Source organism: Geotrypetes seraphini, chromosome 6 (assembly GCF_902459505.1).
Source record: "Geotrypetes seraphini chromosome 6, aGeoSer1.1, whole genome shotgun sequence".
NCBI classification, from domain to species: domain Eukaryota; kingdom Metazoa; phylum Chordata; class Amphibia; order Gymnophiona; family Dermophiidae; genus Geotrypetes; species Geotrypetes seraphini.
This window is the reverse complement of record NC_047089.1, coordinates 256004409-256028158: the sequence shown is the minus strand read 5'-3', so window position 1 is coordinate 256028158 and position 23750 is coordinate 256004409. Positions and strand designations below refer to the sequence as shown.

General features: G+C 40.9%; 1 protein-coding gene across 1 annotated transcript in view; it reads right to left on the bottom strand.

Annotated features, from left to right (window-relative positions):
• PDK3 (pyruvate dehydrogenase kinase 3) overlaps positions 1-23750 on the bottom strand; it is a 185179-nt gene that overhangs the window by 6754 nt on the left and 154675 nt on the right. The window contains exons 7-10 of the mRNA XM_033948435.1: positions 15527-15603; positions 14230-14331; positions 13816-13926; positions 7189-7302 (exon numbers count right to left, since the gene is read on the bottom strand). Of these exons, the coding sequence (XP_033804326.1) occupies positions 7189-7302; positions 13816-13926; positions 14230-14331; positions 15527-15603 (404 nt within the window). The remainder of the gene's footprint in view (positions 1-7188; positions 7303-13815; positions 13927-14229; positions 14332-15526; positions 15604-23750) is intronic.

Below are 23750 nucleotides of genomic sequence, written 5' to 3'. Positions count from 1 at the left end.
ACATCATTTACCTTGACTTCCAAAAAGCCTTCGACAAGGTACCTCACGAACGGCTACTTAAAAAGCTGTGGAACCACGGGGTGCAAGGGGATATCTACCGATGGATCAAACACTGGCTAGCGGGCAGGAAACAGAGGGTTGGAGTAAAGGGCCAATACTCAGATTGGCAATGGGTCACGAGCGGAGTTCCGCAGGGGTCGGTGCTGGGACCTCTACTGTTCAATATATATATTAACGATCTGGAGACAGGGACAAAATGTGAGGTTATCAAATTTGCTGATGACACCAAACTCTGCAGCAGGGTTAGAAACACGGAAGACTGTGAAGACCTGCAAAGGGACCTAACGAGACTGGAAGACTGGGCAAAAAAGTGGCAAATGAGTTTTAACGTAGAGAAATGCAAGGTCATGCATGTAGGGAAAAAGAACCCGATGTTCAGCTACAAAATGGGGGGAACACTGCTAGGGGTGAGTAACCTGGAAAGGGACCTGGTGGTGATGGTCGACACATCACTGAAACCATCGGCGCAATGTGCGACAGCCTCAAAGAAAGCAAACAGAATGCTGGGCATCATCAAAAAGGGTATCACAACCCGGACGAAGGAAGTCATCATGCCGCTGTATCGCGCAATGGTGCGCCCGCACCTGGAGTACTGTGTTCAATACTGGTCGCCGTACCTCAAGAAGGACATGGCGGTACTCGAGGGAGTGCAGAGGAGGGTGACTAAGCTGATAAAAGGTATGGAAAATTTTCATACACTGACAGGTTAAAAATGCTGGGGCTGTTCTCCCTGGAGAAGAGGAGACTTAGAGGGGACATGATAGAAACCTTCAAAATCCTTAAGGGCATAGAGAAAGTGAATAAGGACAGATTCTTCAAACTGTGGGGAGCCACAAGCACTAGGGGTCACTCGGAGAAATTGAAAGGGGACAGGTTTAGAACAAATGCTAGAAAATTCTTTTTTACCCAGAGGGTGGTGGACACATGGAACGCGCTTCTGGAGGATGTGATAGGCCAGAACTCTGTACAGGGGTTCAAGGAGGGTTTGGATAGGTTCCTGGAGGATAAAGGGATAGAGGGGTACAGATAGAACTTGAGGTAGGTTATAGAAGTGGTCAGAAACCACTTCACAGGTCACGGACCTGATGGGCTGCCGCGGGAGCGGACCGCTGGGTGAGATGGACCTCAGTCTGACCCAGTGGAGGCAACTTCTTATGTTCTTAGGTCTTTCTGATGAATAAGTATGTATTTTAGACCAGTGTTCTTCAACCTTTTTACACCTATGGACCGGCGGAAAAAAAAAATTATTTTGTGGACTGGCAAACTACTAGGACTGAAATTTTAAAACCCCGTTTCCGCCCCGTCTCAGCGAGCTCGGTCCTCGCAAACCATCTGATCCCATCTGCACAAGCCTCAGTTATGATTTTATACTAATGTATTTTATTGAAGTATAAAAAGAAACAATATTCTGGACAATTGTCATTTTATAAATACAAATAATACAGAGCAAGGATCAACAAAACCCCTGTCTCCCCTCCCCTTCACATATGTCCCCTCTACTATCAAGAAAACTGAATAAGCCAAATTATTACAGAATGCTACACAGAAATATTATGCTAACAGAATACCGCAATCACACATAGCAGGAATAGGGTTAGGGGAGTGCAACTAGGGCAACTGCCCCCCTGGTCAGAGAGAGCCCTAAGCCACTGCCTGGACTTTGCAGTTCCCAGTTATGTCTAACACCAGCTCTAGCAGGATATATATTTCAAATCTGATATATTCTAATCACAAAATAGAAATAAAATTATTTGTTTCTACCTTTCGTTGTCTCCGGTTTCTGCTTTCATCTTCTTTTCACTCTCTTCCTTCCAGCGTCTGCCCTCTCTGTCTCTTCAATCCAGCATCTGCCCCTTCCATCTACTGTCTGACCTCTCCCCCTTCCATATGGTATTTGTCTTCTTTCTATGCCCCTCTCCCCTTTCCATCCAGCCTATGCCCCTCTCTCCTTTTTACATGATTCATTCCAGCTTCACTGCTCTCTTCATTTTTATCTCTCCTACACTAGATCTAGCATCTTTGACCCTCTCAATTTCTCTGCTGACCCCCCTTCCCATCCCATTCCTGTCTCTCCTCTTCCCCTCCTCTAATCTCTGTGCCAGCTGTTTCCTTCCTTTTTTCTTCTCCCTTCCCTCCTCCCCCTGTCCAGCAGTAACTCTCTTCCCTTTCCTTTCCCTCCTCCCCTCCCAGCAGCATCTTTCCTTCTCCCTCCCTCCAGGTCCAGTAGCAGCTGTCCCTTTTTTTCCCCTTGCCCAGCAGCTTCCCAGATTCCTTTCCCTCCTTCCCTCCCAGCAGCATCTCTTCTTATCCCTCTCCAGGTCCAGTAGCAGCTGTCCCTTTTTCCCTTTGCCCAGCAGCTTCCCAGACTCTATTCCCTCCCAGCAGCATCTCTCCTTATCCCAATCCAGGTCCAGTAGCAGCTGTCCCTTTTTCCCCTTGCCCAACAGCTTCACAGACTCCTTTCCCTCCTCCCCTCCCAGCAGCATCTCTCCTCCTCCCTCTCCAGGTCCAGTAGCAGCTGTCTCTTTTTTTTTCATCATGCCCAGCAGCTTTCTCCCCTCCCAGCAACGCTCCTTACTTGCCAGTGCTGCGATTCAGTAAGGCAGCCTCAGGTCCTTTGTTGGGTTGCACCGCCTCTGAGGAAAGCGGAAGTTGCATCATCAGAGGCGGCCCGACTCAGCAAAAGCTCCAAGGCTTCCTTCCTGAATCGCTGCGCTTGTAAGTAAGGAGAGCCGCTGGGAGGGGAGAAAGCACATGTCTGAGACTCCCCATTATCTCTCCGGCCCTGCGCGAACTACAGCTCCTCGATCTTGCCGGTCCTGTGTGGACCTGCAGGAAATTGAAGATGTTGATCTCGCCGGTCCTGCGCGGACTGGCAGGAATTTTCTGCGGACCAGCGGTTGAAGAACTATGTTTTACACTATTATGTATGTTTTTATGTAAACCACAAAGTTTTTATGCGGTATAAACATTTTTTAACCAAATAAATAGACTATGGACTTTTCCTCCAGGAACTTGTCTAAACCTTTATTAAACCCATCTATGATAACTGCTGTTACCATATCCTGTAGAAACGAGTTCCAGAGCTCAACTATTCTCTGAATGAAAATATATCCTATTGGTATTTCCCTGTATTCTCAAGGGGAGAGCCGACAGTCGACAATTGGTCGATGGCCCGGACACCAGGTTATCCTGAGAAGGCAAATTCAAGCAACCACATTGATATAGGGCAAGAAAACGAGGTCACTACAAAAGCCGATGAAAAAGATCAAATGGATACAAAGAAGGATGGGAAAACCACTAAATCCAGTAAATTGGCACGAACAGAAATTAAATGTATGTACACGAATGCCAGAAGCTTGGGAAACAAAATGGGCGAGCTGGAAGAATTAGCAAATAGAAAACAACTGGGTATCATAGGAATAACAGAAACATGGTGGAATGAAGAGAATGAATGGGACACGGTGTTGAAAGGATATAAACTCTACAGAAGAGATAGGATTGGGCAAAAAGGGGGAGGTCCTGTATGTCCAAGAAGAAATTGAGTCTAATAGAGAAGGAGAGACAGAAGCAAGAGTCATTCTGGATAAAGATTCCTGGACAAAAGGAAGCAGACATACAAATTGGACTTTATTATCGGCCCCTGGGACAGACTGAGGAAAAAGACCATGAAATGATGGAGGAAATTAATCGTAGATGTAAATCGGGAAATATGATAATCATGGGAGACTTCAACTTTCCAGGGATCAACTGGAAATTGGCAATGTCAAACTGCAGAAGGGAGTTAAAATTCCTTGAAATATTAGGAGATTGCTTCCTTGAACAAATGGTAGGAGAACCGACAAGAGGAGAAGCAATCCTGGACTTGGTCATAAATGGCATTACTGGTAGGGCAGCAGATGTAGAAGTTACGGCCCCGCTAGGGACAAGTGATCACAATATGATAAATTTTACCATTGCCATCGGAAGGGGGAAACCAATTAAGACTGGAACCACGACCTTTAACTTCAAAAGAGGAAATTACGACAGCATGAGAACTATGGTTAGAAAACGGTTCAAGAAAGGCAAAGCGGACATCCAAACAGTTGATCAAGCATGGTCTCTACTGAAAAACACCATCACAGAAGCACAGAATCTTCACATACCGAAGATATCCAAGGGAAGGCGAAAAAAGAACAAAGGAGAACCAGCTTGGTTATCCAATGAGGTGAAAGATGCAGTGAGGGAGAAGAGGAACTCGTTTAAAAAATGGAAACGAGAAAAAACGACGGAAGCCTGGAACTGTCACAAAATCAACCAAAAAAAGTGTCATAAAGTGGTAAGAGACGCCAAAAAAGTCTATGAGGAAAAGATAGCGCAAGAAGCCAAAAACTTCAAGCCTTTTTTTAGATATATAAAAGGAAAGAAACCAGCAAGAGGCAGTGGGCTCTCTCGACGAACAGATGGGTGGCAGACCAATTGGGGTGGGGATGGAGGGAGAGATGGAAGGGAGAGGCACAGTAACAGAGCATATGGAAGAGACAGAGAAGGCAGACAGTGGATGGAAGGAAATGAATGAGGAGAAGATGAGGAAAGTAGAAACCAGACAACAAAGGAGAAAAAAAAATTTATATTTATTTATTTATTTTGCTTTAGGATAAAGTAGTATATTAGTTGTGTTTTTAAAAAATTTATAAACAAAGTCCTGCCAGCTGAACATCTTTCTCTAGTTCAGCAGCCAGAACTTTGATTTATACGGCAGGAATAAGCTATATATTGCAGTACTGAGGCTTGTATGGTTGCTGTCGGGACGGGATGGGACAGTGGTTGCGGGGACAGTGGTCAGAGCAGTGTTGGGGACAAATTTTTTCCCGTGTCATTATCTAGCAAGTGTCTCTCTAGTATCAGCTGGCACAAAAATGACAACTGTATTCACACTACCTCTGATTAATTATTATCCATGTCACAAAGCTATGAACTTCTATGTGGAGAGTGATTAAAAAAAAGCAAACTTGCTAAACAAGTACTTCTGTTCTGTGTTCACAGAAGAAAATCCTGGAGGAGGACTGCGATTGGCTGGCAAAGTTACACATGAGAATGGAGTGGATACCACACTGTTCACAGAAGAACAACTTGAAAAGTTGAAGGTGGACAAAGCCATGGAACTGGACAGGATCCATCCCAGGATACTGAGGGAGCTCAGAGAAGTTCTGTTGGGTCCTCTTAAAGATTTGTTCAATAAATCCTTGGAGACAGAGGGGTTCTGTGGAAATAAAAGAGTGGATGTGGTCTCTCTTCACAAAAGTGGTCAGAGATGAAGTGGGAACTACAGACCAGTAAGCCTCACTTTGGTTATTGGAAAAATAATGGAAGTATTGCTATGAAGGAAAGGATAGTGAATTTCCTAGAATCCAATGGGTGATAAGATCTAAGGTAAAATCATGCCAAACAAATCTGATTGAATTCTTTGACTGGGTTACCAGAGAATTAGACTGAGGATGTGCGCTAGATGTAATTTACTTAGATTTCAGCAAAGCCTTTCCTCATAGACAGACTGAAGTTAGGATCCAAAGTGGTAAACTGGATTAGAAACTGGTTGACAGACAAATGCCAGAGAATGGTGATTTATGGAATTCGTTTGGAGGAAGGAAAGCTGAGTGGTGGAGTGCCTGGGCTGATTCTGTTCAATATGTTTGTAAGTGACATTGCCGAAGGGTTAGAAAGTAAGGTTTGTCTTTTTGCAGATAACACCAAGATTTGTAACAGAGTGGGTACCCCAGAGGGAATAGAAAACATGAAAAAGGATCTGCAGAAGTTAGAAGAATGGGCCAATGTTTGGCAATTAAAATTCAACGCAAAGTAGTGCAGAGTGATGCATTTGGGAAGTAGAAATCTGAGGGAGCCATATATGCTAGGAAGTAAAGAGGCCAATATGCCCAGACAGGACCTTGAGGTAATAGCGTCTGAGGAACTGAAGGTGACAAAACAGTATGACAAGGTGGTGGCTGTAGCCAGAAGGATGTTAGGCTATATAGAGAGAGGTAAAACCAGCAAAAGACAGGAAGCATTGATGAGGACCCATTCAGTTTGGGGGCTATATTTGACCAAGAATGTAAAAAGTCTGAAGCAGTCCAGAGGAAGGCGATGAAAATGGTATGGGGCTTCCAACAAAAGACATACTAGAAGATATACATGAGTACAGGAAGGACAGGGGAGATATGAAACAGACATTTATTAATACAGAAACAACTAGAGGGAATGAACTGAGGTTGCAGGGTGGTACACTTAGGAGTGATGTTAGGTGTTTCTTCTTCACAGACAGGATGGTTGATGCTTGGAATGCCCTCCCAAGGGAGGTGGTGATGAAGAAAACCATAATGGAATTCAAAAAAGCATGGGATCTGTAATTAGGGAAAGGGGGAATGGGGTTGGGACTTGTATACTGCTCTTTTGTAGTTATACAACCACACTCAAGCGATTTACATATAAACAAGTTCTTATTTTGTACCTGGGGTAATGGAGGATTAGGTGACTTATTTAGGATCACAAGGAGCAGCCCTGGGATTTAATCACACAACCTGTGGGTGCAGAGGCAACAGCTCTATCACTAGGCCATTCCTCACCTCCTTGAGGAAACTGAATGGTATAAAATGAAGAACTAAGGCTGGTATTGGGCAGACTTGCATGGTCTGTGTCTCATTCAGTGTGGGATGGGCTGGGGAGGACTTTGACAGAAACTCCAGTTGTTGGAACCTAAGGAAAGTACCGGATGGACTTCAACAGTCTATGTCCCAGAAATATCAAATAAAGAGAATTTAATCATGAATTTATAATGCACGTGACTATTGGGCAAACTGGATGGACAGTTTATTGGCTGTCATTTACTATGCTACTATGTAACGCAATGTATGTGCCATGATCGACTATATACCCAAAGGAGAAACTCGGAGCTAGGAAACAGCTCAGCAAGCAGAACGTGTGCAGAAACGAATATAGCATTTTTCTAAAAAAAATATTGCATAATTTGGCCTCAGCCTCTGCTCAATTTGCCAATCCTAAACACCAGGTCTGGTGGCAGCTCTTGGAGGAGTACTGCACACTCGCTAGACAACTTTCATAAGCATCAAACAACTGTAAATGCATCATTACCTTTAAATAAATGACAGCATCTGTTCCCACTCCCTCCATTGAATAGAGTTTAAGATCCCCTTGGAAATACATGGCATAGAGTCGTGAGATTGGCAATCCATAGCCAAATCCAGCCTGCAAACAATATTGTTAAAGGTTAAGATCATAGCATAAGAAATACAAATAACTCAAAAACTATCAACAGCAAATAATGACAGGAAGAGTGAAATAATGAACAGGTTCTCTTGAGAGGACAACATTTCAGTGTAGCAGCTGCGTAGGTGCAATGAATACTGCCTTTTTGTGGCTTTGACATTCAAAGCAGGAGGATTAAGCAACTTAACCCAGGATCGCAAGGACCAGCACTGGGATTTGATCGCACAACCTCACAATGTAGAGACAGCAGCTCTACCAGTGAAGAACATACTTCCAAGTGCTGTTATTTGTGCTGTGTGCCCCAATTCTGCAATTAAGCTAATAAGCTCAATTCCAGAGAAAAAAGAATAATGGCTGCACAGAAGAGAGGAAAGGCAGGTTCAAAGAAGCAGTTCCCTTTATCAAAGATTCTGTTCTGCAGAAAAGCATTTGAGTCATTTTTGGAAAGCTTCTCTCTTTGAAACTTCCTCTCTGATTTGGTCAATTGGTTTCTTTTTTAACTCATTTTGGACATGTCTTTTACCAGTTTCCCACCTCCAAGAAATTTAGGGTCCCTTTTACAAAACCATGGTAACAAGTCCCGGTATGACAAATGTGCCACCAACTGAATGGACTGTGTTGCATTTGCCACATGGGAATCACTACCATGGCTTTGCAAAAGGGGCCTTTAGGCTCATTTAGTTAAATTTTCATAGTTATGAACGATCCAAGATGGCAGACGTGTAGCAGCGGCATCCTGGCTGATCCGTTTTTGCTTTAAGAGAATTGCTGCTTTTGTAACTTTCTGACAATGCCCCATACTAAGAGGAAAGGGGTCGTGAGAATATCTCAATACTTCGGCGCTTCTTTGAGCCGCGGGACGCAGCTGACCCTCAGACTCCCCAGTGGCGGTAGACCTCCGCGGTGGCTTCGAGTGAGGGAGCACTTGAGCCTTTGGATCTTGAGACATCTTTGTCGCCGCCAACAATCTCTCCACCACTCTGTCCAGCGGGTGGGCAGAGTAGTGATTCATTCTCCGGAGGGGAGGAGGGAGTTATTCCAGAGAAGGCAACGGACGGAGCTACATTCTCGACTGGAGAGCAGGGGAGTAAGAACTCTGAGGAAGCTAAAGCCTCAGGAAGAACCCTAGCTAACACCCTGGATATCCTTTTGGAGGCCATAAGGAGAATGGAGGAGAAGGTGGAGAAGATGACTTCAGATGTTCAAGTACTGGTAACTAAAGTAGACTCCTTTACTTCTAATATTGAAAAGGTGAAACAAGAATGTTTTGAAAAGGTACGAGACTACTCCTTTGAAAAACTCTATTTCTACTATAATCAGAGATCAGACCACTCTTTTACGGAAGATAGAAATGATTAAAAATTACAAACATCGATTAAATTTAAGAGTATTGAATTGTCCAAAAAATTTTTCTTTGACACCGATTGATATCTTCAAAAAATTTTGGGTTGAGAATTTGTCTTTTCCACCAGACCAATTACCACCTATAAATAAGGCTTATTTCTTACCTACACCCAAAGGAAATAGTGGTTCGGAAGAAGTACCTGTGTTTGAAAATTTATCACTCTCTGGGAATTTACCAGCAGAATTAGATTTACAAAATGTAACAGCAGTCTTGGAAGATTCATATACGGATAAATTGTAAATTTTATATTTGAGCAAGATCTTAATTCAATTATGAGGTTTTTCTTTAAAAAAATAGGTACACCTTTCTGTGGTCAATGTATATGGTTACACTATGATGTTACAAAATCAACACAAGAAAGGTGTAAGCTGTTTTTAGCAATGCGAGAAGATACAAAGAAGTTGGGGGCTACTTTTACGTTAGCTTATCCTTGTAAATGTTTAGTTAAGTGCATGGGTTTAAAATATGTTTTTTAGGCACCTGATCATCTAAGATCCTTTTTGGACCTTAAGGGGTTAATCAGAGGTCGAGAATCTAGCTCCAAATAAAATCTGAGGGGTAGACGTATTAAGCCTTTTTTTTTTTTTATAATATATAATTTTACTTTGATAATCTCCCTGTAATTCTTTTTGGATCGTTCTTCTAAATTGAGGTCTATGAAGGAGTTATAACCATCAAGATTTGGTTTTGTTTTTTAGGAATGTGAATATTTCTTGTTTGTATATGATGGATTATGACTCTGTATTACTTTAACAAGTTGTACTACTTGTGAATAAAATGATAATGAATAAAAATAAAATTGAAAAAAAAAAAATTCATAGTTATTTTGCCCTACACAGACATTCTTAACCCCTTCTGTATAATTTGCTTCAAAAATCTGTTGAGTTGCAAAGAGTTAAAATTTGAGGAAAACACATTACAAAAAAATTACAGAATGTATCCTTTGAAACCCAGGTCCCGTAATCTCCTGAAACTAAAGGCACTTTGAATCCTGATCCACTCCTTAGTTTTGGCTCATCTTGATTACTGTAATGCCTTGTTCATGGGATTTCAAGTCAGGGAAGTTAGATGCTTACGGCAAATGCAGAATTAAACTCATCTCTGGAGCTAGTAAATATGAAGGACCAAAAAGGAGAAGGTTGTGTCCCAGGTACCAAACAGCAACAACATATGGATAAACAGGATCCAATGTTTATTCAATGCACTATTAAAAAAATTTAATGCACTATAAAAAACAGCAATGTTTAGTTTGACAGAGGGCAAATACGTTCAATTGATTTATCTCAAATGGCAAAGTTCCTATACCAATCATCCACCCTGGCCACCTCAAGAGCAAAAGTTCTCCATAAAACATGAGACAAAGAATCCTTGAAGTTGAGCATTTCAAGCATCCAGGAGAGGAAAGGAGCCTCGCTCTCTGAGCTCTAGTCAGCACATCATCGGCATCACGGAAACATGGTGGAACGAGGAAAACGTCTGGGACACTATGCTACCGGGATACAAGCTATACCGCAGAGACAGAATAAGTAAAAAAGGTGGGAGTATTTCCCTATACGTCAAAGAGGGAATTGAGTCTACCAGAGAGAACACGCTGGAAACGAAAAATAAGAGAGTCTCTATGGGTCAAAATTCCGGGACCAGATGCAACGGAAACAAAGATCTGCATCGACTACCGACCATTAGGGAAGTCTGAATAAATTGATGGAAAAATGACAGACGAGATTAAACACAACTGCAAGGGAGGCAATGCAGTTATCATGGGTGACTTCAATTATCCAGAGATAGACTAGAACAGTGATGGCTAACCTTTTAAGCCCGAGTGCCCAAACTGCCGCACAAAACCAAAGAATTTCCTCAAAGTGCCAGCATGTCAATTAAACCTTAATAACAAGATTTTAGTATCTAAAAACTCTTTATAAAGTTGCCTGAACTATGTAACATCATTTTTAAAGGTTGGAATCTTTGTATTGTCAGAGAATCAATTTGATTCACAATCCTTTGGTTTTCATTTCAATTTATTGGCAATTTATAATGTTTTAATGATTTCATTCAATTTAATGAATTTAGGAAGAATTTGATTCAGTTACACAATATATTTTAAATGTATTATTCACATATGTCAAATGTATCCTGAGTAAAAAAAAAGATAAACTTCTTAAAACTGTTAACTGTGTCAAGACTCGGTGTGCATTCCCAAAGAGTCTATACATGTTTTTTTGTAAAATTTACAATCAAATTAGAAAATAGTTAAATCATTACATTTCTAATAATATGATGTAAAGAAAACAAAAGAGCTTTCAATTAAACCAACCGTTTTTATTGGAAATTCCAGATTGGAATACAACAGGGCCATGTAAAGTCCCTTTTTTAAATAACATCTTTAAATGATATTTAAATAACTTAGAAAGTGTCTTAACTGCAAACTGAAAACACTGCTTCATGTAAACATATGCATTGGGCATGCTCTGAAAAAAATTAATGTGATTTTTGTTGTTGCATGCATGCTGATAACTTGTCAATCCTTGGCTCATAGTGCGTTAATTTCAGAGCAACACATGCAGCACTCATGTCATCCGTTAATCTGTTTCTAGCATCAGATTTTATATGATTCAAAGCCGAAAATAGCTGCTCACAAGCATAGGATGACCCAAACAAAGTAAGAAGAGCAATCCCAAGTGCTTTCATGGACTTAAAATTGTCTGGCAGAGAATTCCACGCTTTTAGGATTTCATTTTCAGAACTGCTAGCAGTGATTTCATTTGTCACCCTTTCACAAATATGTTCAAGAGCCGCACGCAGGTCATTGAATTTACTTTTCCAGATAGAGCTTTCTTGAAATTCCAGTAGCTCCATTTCCAAATTTTGAATATCCAACCACTGTAAGCAGGAAAGATCAAGATCTTCAAATGTGGACTTTTCTGGGGAAGTTATAAATGAAAGGGTTGTCTCCATCTTATGGAACTGAGAAAATCTTTTACTAAAATTCTCCTTTGCTTCGGCTACAATGGTGGAATATGCTTTGTGGATTTCCTGGTGTTTTTTATGACTGTCCACAAATGTTGTAGAATTATCCAAATGTATTTTTAGGTTGGGAAAATATTTTAGCTGTCCACTCTCAAGGTCTTTTTCAAAAACATGCAATTTTCTCTCAAAAGCTTTGATGTCACTAAACATGCTTTCTGCTGTTTTTCCCATGCCTTGTAATTTTTTGTTTAGTACATTAAAGTGGTTAGTAAAATCTGTAAAGAACATGAGGTTGGTAAGCCAGGCCATGTTGGTGAGTTGAGGATAGTCTTCCCCCTTTTCGTTCATAAATAGCCTAACTTCTTCCAAGCAGGCCACAAATCTCTCTAACACTTGTCCTCTGCTCAGCCACCGGACATTATTGTACATCAGTAAAGTGTTATATTGTGCCTGAACCTCATCAAGAAGGGCTTGAAATTGTCGAAAATTAAGAGCACGCGCCATGATGAAGTTCACCATTTTTGTTACATCTTTGAGGACATCGTCAAGTTTTTTGCTGCTTTCTTTGGCGCAGAGAGCCTCTTGATGTATTATGCAGTGAAATTGAATCAGTGGATGTTTTGCTTCCTTAGCAAAGAAATGAATGAATCCTGATGTTGTCCCCACCATGCTAGGTGCTCCATCGCTAGTAACTGAAACTACTTTTTCTGGACTTATGTCTAGTGATGAAAAAGCCTCCATCACAGCATTGTGGATATCTATCCCTTGTGTTCTTCCAGGCAAAGACAGCAGTTTTACCAGCTCTTCTCTCATGATGTCACCAGTAGCATAACGCAAAATGAGCGCTAGTCTTACATGGTTAGTAATATCTGTACTTTCATCCAAGCACATGGAGTAGAAGGGTGCTTTTTGTAAGTCGCAAGTAAGCTGTTGACTAACATCAGCAGCCATTCGCAGAACCCTATCTTTTGCAGTATTTCTGCTTAGCGGCATCTCAGAGATGCGCTGCACAATTTTATCCTTGTTTTGGAAATCATGGAAGAGTGAATTACTCCCAGCCAAAATTGCCTTTTTGATAAAATCTCCATCAGAGAGGGGCTTACCATGTTTTGCCATGCACAGTGAAATTTGAAAGCTGGCAACTGTAAGATGATTAGTTTTTGAAAGATAGTTGCTAAAACTAAGAGACTGGGAGTGATATTTCTTTAATTTTCCTACAAGGAACTCTTTTCTTTGAGCTAAACCAAGTTCAGCAACACTGTTATGGTTGATCTCAAAGTGACGTTTGACACTTGATGTGCGAGACACAACACTTTCATTACACATAATACACAATGCTTTCCCACTGCGTTCAATCACTCCATATGTACTCTGTCCAGGCCTCTTGGAATGGTCTTCCACTATCTGTTTTTGCTTTTTTTGCTGTACTCATTTTCTTTGTTCAAGACTTCAAGTCTACAAAAAGATAAAATTTGTATAATAAAAAAAATCTAATGAAGTGCTGTATACAAATCCGTCCCCATAAAAAAATATGTGATTGGGGAATTTTACTAATTGTAGACATCCGTTTTGGTCAAAAAATATACTGTCCGGGTGAAAACCGGACTTGTGCAACCTGAGTGTATGGGAAAAGGACTTTTATTTTTCATTATTGGAGCCTTTGTTATTTTATTATGATGTTTACAAAAGCACTGTGAAGGGCCACATATACACTTTACTGTTTTTTACTATATTGAGTTTTCCATAAGGTACAGCGCAGAGGATTAGTGTGTTGGTTGTTCACAGAGAGCCCAGCCCTCCTCTCAGCTTACTGAACTTCTCTATGCAATCATCATAAGCATCTTTTTTATTTCCTCACTTGCCTATTTTCTTGTTTTGAGCCATAAATGACCCGGAAATGCTGATATTTCCCATGTCCCTCCTAGGCAATATTATAATTACTTAACTAGAAGTTACTTAGACATTTTTTTGACTATTTTTTCCCATCCTAGATTCAATCTCTAAAGCTGCTGATGTGATGAAAGTCTACAAACCAGAGAGAATATTGGATCTATTCAATAAAATTACTTGCGACTCTACCAAACACAGTCATCAAACCTGAATTGAGGTTTCTAGACTCTTACCAAAGGTGCAGCTCTGCTTGGTTCCAGACTGGGCCTGGGTGCCGTTGAGTACATGTAGTTAAACAGACGGTCTATCTTTCGCAGAGGGACACCACCACCCTGGTCACTTATCTACAGCATAAAGTGAAGAGTTAGATTTTCTTAAAGTTAAATGCTTTCACAGGAGCAGAGGAACTCCAAGTCTATTACATGCAAAATATGTTTATAGGTTTTAAAATGCAAATGAAAACATTACAAACTGCAGCTGCTTAAATGAACACTCAAGTAAATCTGATAAATGCTGGGAGATACACTTGCTCTATTGACTTTGTGCTCCATGTAATTATGAAATGCTATCCAAATTATATGAGAGAATGCAGGATAAAAATAAGCTCCTAAAAAAATTTTCTTCCAATAAACTGCAAGCTAGCTCACCTTTATAGATAAATCTTCTTTCCCCAAAGTGACTAGACTTTTAACAGGTGGGTATCCCTCTTGTCGGCCTTCATGCAATTCTACTGTAGCTCTCATGGAGTTCTGAAGTGAAAAAAAGATCATTTTTTCCATTGTGATGTGGGCTTATAGAAGCTGCCTATACAGAAACAAGTCCAGAAAATGGTTACAATAAATCATGGCTATAATGATTAACCAATGCTGTTTCCAAATGGATTGAATAGTGGGTGGATTGACTGAAAAATATTATGAAAAAGGCATTTTGGGCCGTTCATAATCTTCACCTGTTAGGCTTTTTCTCATTAACTCATCTATAGGAGAAAAACCCTTCTAGTAGTTTGTATCAGCATTTCTGAAACCAGTCCAATGGTGTATTTCTACATGAAAACACATCTTAATCTTCGGTATTTTATCTTTATTTGGGACTGTGATAGTGTGACAACCATTATCTGCAATATAACAGTTCAAATAAATTATGGGTTTGAGGTGGAATTTAATTTAGAATTTCACAATTTCTGCCTTTATCAGAGACACATTATCCCAATGCTTGCATTGCAAGGAACGCTGCATGCACTGTATTTATCAAACATAATTGAAGTAAATTAACACACCACTCACACAATGTTATTCAACATGTGAACAGTAACGCAATGAAATCTACTGCTGGAATTAGGAACTGATTTTGAGGATTGACCCGATAGCTCACTGGAAGTGCTGAGCACAGCCAGGTGGAAGGTCCTTTGTTCAATCCACAAGTTAGGCATTCCGCTCTCCAGGCTCCTGAGGATGCTATGGGGACAATGTTCACAGTACATGTATTTACTGTATAGCCCATGATTACAGGGTTCAGGAAGGTGCCTACCAGTTGCAGACCGCCATTGTAAAGACTAGCTGTGTGCTGAGAGGAAGGCAGAAGATTAAGAACAGGGTAAAAATCCCTGCACTGCAAATGAAGTTGCATGGCGCTAGTATTCCAGACTGAATTCCAATTAACTAGAGGTTCAAAGGAGCAGGAGCAAACTGGCAGAATAAAACAATATATCAGCTTTTAAAGAACTGCTTTCATGCACATAGGATCCTTTTATATTTTCTGCAGCAAATTACAGAGTGCAGAGCTAATGCCTGTCTAGCCTGGCAGCTTCTGGAGGAACACAGTACACGTAGCACAATGTTACCAAAAAATTAAACAAATAATCTTATATTCTCATGTTACTCAAAAACACATCAAATGTACTGTGCTGAATGAAGAAGCATGTTCATTTACTGCCATTCTGCATACCTTGAACAGTTCAAAAAGCATATGGAAGAGATGTGAGGGCACATAGACCACTTGAATGGGTTTGCCTGGTGCTTTCGCTAGAAAGAGAGAACATAACATCGTGAATTCAAAGCATGAGACTACAGCACTGCAGTGCAGAAATAAGAAGGAAGGCAGATGCCTGTGACACTGCTCAACTACCAATAAGTCATTAAATTTCACGAAACTTTCGTAAAGATAACAGAACACACATCCAAACATAATGAGGCCAATTTTAGAGAGGATTTCGATGGGTCTAGTTCCACTAGTATTTTAGAACAGGATCTGCTGACGGAGAACCTGGTCTAAGATACAGCTACCATGTTAAAATCAACCCCCCAAAGCCACCCAGACATTCCCTGACTCCATCCATGACACCAGTGGAAGCCCTGAATATGTATACCCTAGAGGAAAAGAGAGACAGGGGGAGATATGATTTAGACGTTCAAATACTTGAAGGGTATTAACGTAGAACAAAATCTTTTCCAGAGAAAGGAAAATGGTAAAACCAGAGGACATAATTTGAGGTTTGAGGGGTGGTAGATTCAGGGGCAATGTTAGGAAATTCTACTTTACGGAGAGGGTGGTGGATGCCTGGAATGCGCTCCCGAGAGAGGTGGTGGAGAGTAAAACTGTGACTGAGTTCAAAGAACACAGAAGATTTAGAATCAGAAAATAATATTAAACATTGAACTAGGCCAGTTACTGGGCAGACTTGCACGGTCTGTGTCTGTGTATGGCCGTTTGGTGGAGGATGGGCAGGGGAGGGCTTCAATGGCTGGGAGGGTGTAGATGGGCTGGAGTAAGTCTTAACAGAGATTTCGGCAGTGTGGAACCCAAACACAGTACCGGGTAAAGCTTTGGATTCTTGCCCAGAAATAGCTAAGAAGAAAAAATTAAAAAAAAAAAAAAATTTAAATTGAATCAGGTTGGGCAGACTGGATGGACCATTCGGGTCTTTATCTGCCGTCATCTACTATGTTACAGTGCTGCCAATCATTTCTCTCTTCCTCTCCTCCACCCCACCTCCAAAAACAGTGGCAGAGGTCCGACTACTTGCGCAGACAGCTGGAAGGCACAGCTTGGGCAAGGATGAGCGCTGTGGAGAGACTGGCCACAAACAAGGCCAAGTACATGAAGAGCCAGAGGCCGATAGTTACCACCCCCAGCCCCAGAAAGCAGCATTGGCAGTAGCAGTGAGGGCTACTTGGGTAGCGCCAAAAAGAGCCATGGTAGCCCTCCGCAGCCGCCTTCCCAGCATACCCCTGAGCGGCGCCCACAGCCCATTCTTCGTGACACAGTAGCTCCAAGAAACAGCTGCAGTCCGACTCGCTGGTCATGTACCAGCGGGGAGCAGAAAGCGAGAGCACCAGCAGTGGGCGGCGGAGACCCCTCTGCAGACAGTGGGCTCCAGTGATCCAAGGCTTGGGACACGAGAACTTTGCTGCCGTGGCTGAGCATGTGGTCCTGCGTGGGCGCAATGTCAGCATGGCCACGTCCAAGGGCAGCTTAAGCCAGCGCAGCTGCGACGAGAATAGCCTGCATGAGGAAGAACTCAGCGAGCAGCTGCACATCAGTCGTCAAGCGTAAGGCCATGAAGCAGCCTGTTCAGAGCGCTGCCACCGCTGCTGTTTTGGAGGTTTCGGAGGTATGTCAGGCACACGGAGGGAGGGTCAGTGAGGTTCCACTGCTACTATTACCCATATTTCCCCGAAAATAAGCCCTAGTGTGTTTTTTGGAGCACAAATTAATATAAGACCCTGTCTTATTTTTGGAGAAACACGATATGTCTGGAAACGGACATGTATGCACCAAACACATACATTTTACAAGGATTAGAACCTAAAATATCAGTGGGGTTAACATGTAACATTTCAGAACAAACTAGTGCATGTCAGCCATTTCAGAAATATACACGCCAAAAAATCGAACCCTCCACATTCTGGGACAAAGCAGACCCCGCAATCACCAATATAGCCCCCAACGAATTCATATCACAATGGCGTACTGTAAGCGAAATCATCCTGAATGAGCTAGCTCCTGAAAAATCAAAATTCAGAATCTGCAGACCGTCAGACAAATGGTTCGACACTGAACTTCTCCAACTAAAAAAGCTCTGCAGACAACTAGAAAGAGAATGGAAAAAAAGAGCCTAGAACACACAAAAACAGCATGGAGAACTCAAATCAACCAATACAAGAACAAACTCAAGGAAAAACGGAAAGCCTACTACTCCAAAATGATAGACATGGAAACCCTAGACACAAAAAAGCTATTCAATCTAGTAAAGAATCTCACCGACACCAAACCTCACCTAGCTACACAAGAAAACCACCCACCGACAGCTATCCAACTAGCAGACCATTTCAAAAATAAGATCACCAAGATCAGAACCGCATTCAACAATACTCACACCCACCTTGACAAGATAACAACAAACCCTTCACCAGGAGAAGCCATCGCTGCAGACAGAAGCTGGACAGTCTTCCCCATATTACATTGGTCGGATATGAATCGACTCTACAAAAAATACAGCCAAGCTTCTTGCGACCTAAATAACTGCCCCACCTACCTGTTATCAAACTCCTCCACCACATTCAGAGCCAACCTCATGCTATGGATTCAAACCACATTAACAGAAGGTCAATTCCCTCAAGACCTTGGAGAGATCATGATCACCCCAATCATGAAAGACCACAAAGGCCCAATAGATAACCCCTCCAACTACAGACCAATCGCTTCAATACCAATATACGTTAAAATAATAGAAGGTCTAGTTGCACAATACCTCACCAACTACCTGGAAGACCATAACCTACTTCACCCCTCACAATCAGGATTTTGAACCAACCATAGCACGGAAACACTACTTGTAACACTACTAAACACAGCTTGACAGCAAATTAGCAAAGGCAAAAAGATGATGCTAATCCAACTTGACCTCTCCGCAGCATTTGACCTGGTCGACCACTCCATACTGCTACAGATACTTGACGCCATTGGGATCTCAGGCAAGGTCTACAATTGGTTCCAAGGATTCCTCAAATCAAGAACCTACAGGGTAAAGTCCAATAATATCAAATCAGAACCATGGTCCAACCCAAGCGGAGTTCCACAAGGATCACCTCTATCACCTACGCTCTTCAACCTCTTTATTTCCTCCCTTGGAGCCACTTTAGATAACTTAAATGTTACATCCTTCAGCTACACAGACGACATCACCATACTCCTCCCCTTCGACCCATCAGAGCCCACCACTACAGCAAAACTGGAAATATCCCTAGATGCAGTGGAAAAATGGATGGTAGACCACAAACTGAAACTAAACTCAGATAAAACAAAATTCCTTCTGCTCGAAAAGGCCAAAACTCCCACCATTACAGAACTGAAAATTAAAAACACTAAATACCCAATACAGTCCGAACTCAAACTCCTAGGAGTAATGATAGACAGATGCTACACAATGCAGTCCCAAATCAATAAAACATCCCAGAAAGCTTTTTTAATTATGAGAAATCTACGTAAAATAAGAAAATTCTTCGACCCAGCACAATTCAGGATAATTGTCCAATCCCTTGTCTTAGGTCTACTGGACTATTGCAATTCCCTCTATCTACCTTGTCCTGCCAACATGATAAAACAACTTCAGACTATACAAAACACTGCCCTCAGACTGATCTACTCCCTGAGAAAATATGATCATATTACAACTGCCTTCCTAGATTCTCACTGGCTACCTATGCAAGCACGAATTCAATTCAAATTCTACTGTCTATTATTCAAAGCATTAAACGGCTCCGCCCCCCCCCCCATCTAAACAACCGCCTAAACCAGATCCTCACCTCAAGACAAAGAAGAACTCCGAACCCTTTTGCCTTCCCTCCACTCAAGGGCACTCAGCGCAAAAAGATGTTTGATAACCTTCTGGCGACGCAAGCAGCAAAACTTAACCACTCCATCTCCAACCTGTTGACGGCAACGGGCGACTTCAAAACTTTTCAAAAAGAAATCAAAACTCTACTTTTCAAAAAATTTATCCAGATATCTTAACCCAACCCTTCCCCCTCCCCCTCCTCCTAGATAAATTCTCCCCCAAAACCTCCACTTAAATAATCTCTTCCTCCCCAAAACACCAACCAAGTATTCAGATCCCTGAAATGTAATGTAATCTTATTTGTACTCTAACTGTAATCTATTTGTTATATCGCACAGTAACGTACAGTCAATTTAATATCCAATTTGCAAGTTTTTCCGGAATTAATCCAGCTACCTCTCCTCCCTTGTAACCCAAAAAAAAAAACCAACCAATACTGTTGTAACTTCACTGGAAATGTCCAGTTAGCTCTTTTGTAATCCGCCTTGAACTGCAAGGCATAGGCGGAATAGAAGTCCCTAATGTAATGTAATATCCTCTGCCAGTATCATTTTTGGGGCAAAACACTGGAGGATTAAGAGAGCGACTACCCCTCACCTCTCCATCGGAGGGCTGCACAAAAATGAGAAACCTTCTCAAACTTAGACATTCCCTGAAACAACCATGCCATGGATGGCAACGGACATAAATGTACATGGAGCCCTTATGCAGACAACTGGAAAAGCATTTTTGCTTTAAGAACTGTAGAAAGTTCACAACTGACCGCACCGCGCATGCGTGAGTGCCTTCCCGCCCGACATAAGCGCGCAGTCCCTTCAGTTAAGATAAGCCAGCTAAGTAGCCAACCCGGGGAGGTGGATGGGTTGTGAGAATATCTGCCGGCTATCCCTGGGTAACATCTGTTACAGTAAGTAACTGCTTTATCCTAGGACAAGCAGGCAGCATATTCTCAGATGTGGGTGACCTCCAAGCCAACCAGAATGGGATGGTGGGAGTGTTGGCCTTGTAGAAAATCAAATTTGAAAATACTTAGAGGTCGAAGGTTCCAGACAATAATGAAAAGTGAAAGATATGAACCAAGGAGAAAGAATGGCTTCATGTATTCTGTCAATCGAAATAGATTGAGAAAAAAATACTGAAGCTACCAAACAAACCAAGGGCTGGAACTCGATTTTCTAAATGCCACCCAACCTGAATAGGACAAAAAAAGGTCCAACTTGTTGGGTATAATAATAATAATAATAATAACAACTTTATTCTTTTATAACACCATAACCAGAAGTTCTAAGCAGTTTACACTAAAAAGAGCTGCACAATCAGCGAAATACAATAATACAGTAAAAAAATACAAATATTTGTAAAATAGAATTTCAATAATAAAGCTCACTAAGTAATAAACTTATCGAACAAAGTGGTCTTAATTAATTTCCGAAAACTGCAATAGGATAACACAGCTTGCTGAATATATTTACCTAACCAAGATTGTTGCCCACCATCTTGAAATGCCAGGGTCCTATCTAAGAAGGTCTTATATCTACACCCATTAATTTTTGGAAAAGCAAGTAAGTAGAAGTTTCTAGTTTCTCTTGATGGTCTATGCAACACAAAATGAGGAAAAAGGGAAACTGGAGACAATCCCAATATCAGCTTAAAGCAGATAAAGGAACATTTGAATAATACTCTTGCCTCCAAAGGCAACCAATGAAGTAAACGATAATATGGACTAATATGGTCGTTCTTTTTTAAACCAAAAATCAATCAAAACAGCTGTATACTGAATTATCCTTAATTTCCTTAGAATTTTTTTGGGTGCTCCTAAATAGATGATGTTACAATAGTCTAAAATAGATAAAACTAATGCCTGCACCAATAGTCTGAACGATAAAGGATCAAAATATTTTTTTTTATGGTTCTTACTTTCTACAATGTAAAAAAGCATTTTTGTACCACTAAGTTCGTGTGTTCTGCTAGTGTTAAATGTCAGTCTAGTGTGACTCCCAGAATTTTGATAGATTTAATAATCGGGTAGTCATGACCATTAAGTTGAAGCAATGAGTTATTTTGTCGTTGGGACTAGTAAAGAAAAGTTTGGTCTTTTCCATATTGAGTTTCAATTTGAAATTAATTGTCCACTGTTCTATCTGGTTTAAAATTTCAGTGGTAAAATTATTTAAAGGGATTAAAATAGAAATGTCATCTGCATATATATATATATTTATTTTACATTTAAAACTCTGTAATAAATGTCCTAAAGGAGAAATGTAGATGTTGAATAAGGTAGGCGATAGCAGAGAACCTTGTGTCATACCAGATGGGTTGCTCCATGAATAAGAATAGTTACCGTCCAAATTACTTGATAAGATCTTTTCTTCAAAAAACCTTGAAACCAGTTCCAGACCCTTCCTGAAAGTCCTATTGTGTCTAAACAACTCAACAATATTTCATGATCTACTAGATCAAAGGCACTACTAAAATCTAGCTGAAGAAAAAGGCACTAGTGCCTTTGCTAAATAGACCATGAAGATAATCAAGCATTGAAGTTAATACGGTCTCCGTACTATATCGTCTTCTAAATCCTGACTGATGGTCATTAAGGATATTAAATTTATCCAAATAACTTACTAATTCTAAATTAACTAAACCTTCCAGTAATTTAGTAAACAAAGGAATGCTTGCTAAGGGTCTATAATTGGATTTCGTGGCAATTGATACCTTCTGATCTTTAAGAATAGGGGTAACCAAAATTTGACCCAATTCATCAGGAAACAGTCCCTTAATCAAAGAAGAAGTAGCCCATTTAAATAAATCCGCTTTAAAAATAGATGAAGCATTTTTCATTACGTTTGGAGGACAATCGTCCAGCAAACAGTTTGATTTGACATATTTATTGAACAACTTTAAAAACTGTTGCCAGTCTGGGGCTTGGAAATGATCCCAGGACATATCAGCCCTTGAGCCATCTTCCAAGTAACTAAGTTGTGAAGCATCATAGTTGCAAGTAGGAGATTGTAATGTTGCTATATGAATCCCCTGGAAACAGGATGCCACAACTTGTAATGTCGATAGAGACAAAACGTTGTAGAGATGATCTGTGTGATACAATCTTCTGCAAAGAAGCAGCTAATGGTCGATTGCAGTCTATAGTATGAAGAGTCTATTCTCCTAGATGAGAATAAGACTTGGAAAAAATATTGGTAGTACAATCGATTGATTAGAATAGAAATCAGTGATAATCTATGCAAAGAAAAAACTTTGAATGAGTGCGAAGCACAATAGTGCCATGGAAGGAACGCTGTAAAAGGTGGATTCACTGCTTATAGTTCAAGTCCATTCACTCATCTGGCACAAGAGAGATGAGAAAGAACTTTTCAAGGAGGAAAACGGAAGGTATTTGTGTAAACTTCGGTAAGTGGACAAGAACCACATTGAGATCCCATACTACTGAGAGGTGGTTGCACATTCAAAAAACCTTTCATAAACTAGGAATGAAAGGATGAGCAGAAATAGATGTATCATTTACTGGCCGATGAAAGACAGTACTAGTAGTAAGACGGACACTAACAGAGGCGAATTTGAGACCAAAAGTCAAAATCAGAGAAAACCACAGAGGATTTTGCGAAATGGCTAGTGTTCTGAAAGCTATTAATAACAATGAACTAGGCTGAGAGCAAAGAAGAACAGCTGAATTCAGCCCGAGAAATACCAATCAGTCAGGAAATAAGCTGAAGATTGGAATGTAGATCGAATCTGGACTCTGCGTAAGAAAATATGGAAAAAGTAAGCAGAGGTAAGTTGAAAAATAAGGAAAACAGTCAATTGAGCCATCAAGGAGCATATCTGAATCATGGTGGCAATTCTCCACTTGAGCTGGGCAAGCGTCTGAAAAGGAAAAGGAAGACAGGACATCATCTGGAACTTGTTCATCCAGTTCAGGAGAACAACGTACCCCTTTCTAGGAGATGAGGCACATAAGCCAGCAGTTAAAATGGAGTAGCTGATCAGTGAGGAAAGTCACAAGGAAATCTACTTGCAGAGTTTTCCATATATAGGAAAAGAAAGAGAGAATTGCCGAATCTAGTGTCCAGTGAAAGGAGACAGACTGACTCTGTGAATAGCACAACCAAAGAGGAGGGCCCGCTGTACAAAAACTCAGCTCACAGAAATAAAACTCTGAAAAGGGAGAGGTAACCCCCTCTTAGGGAAAGAGTTTATCTTCCAATCATCGCTTAATCAATGTTAAAAGCGGAGCTTCAAACTTTGGGCACTGTAAAGTTTGTCAGTTTAGTGCCACCATTCAACAAATGTTATTACCATCTCGGTATAAGTATACTC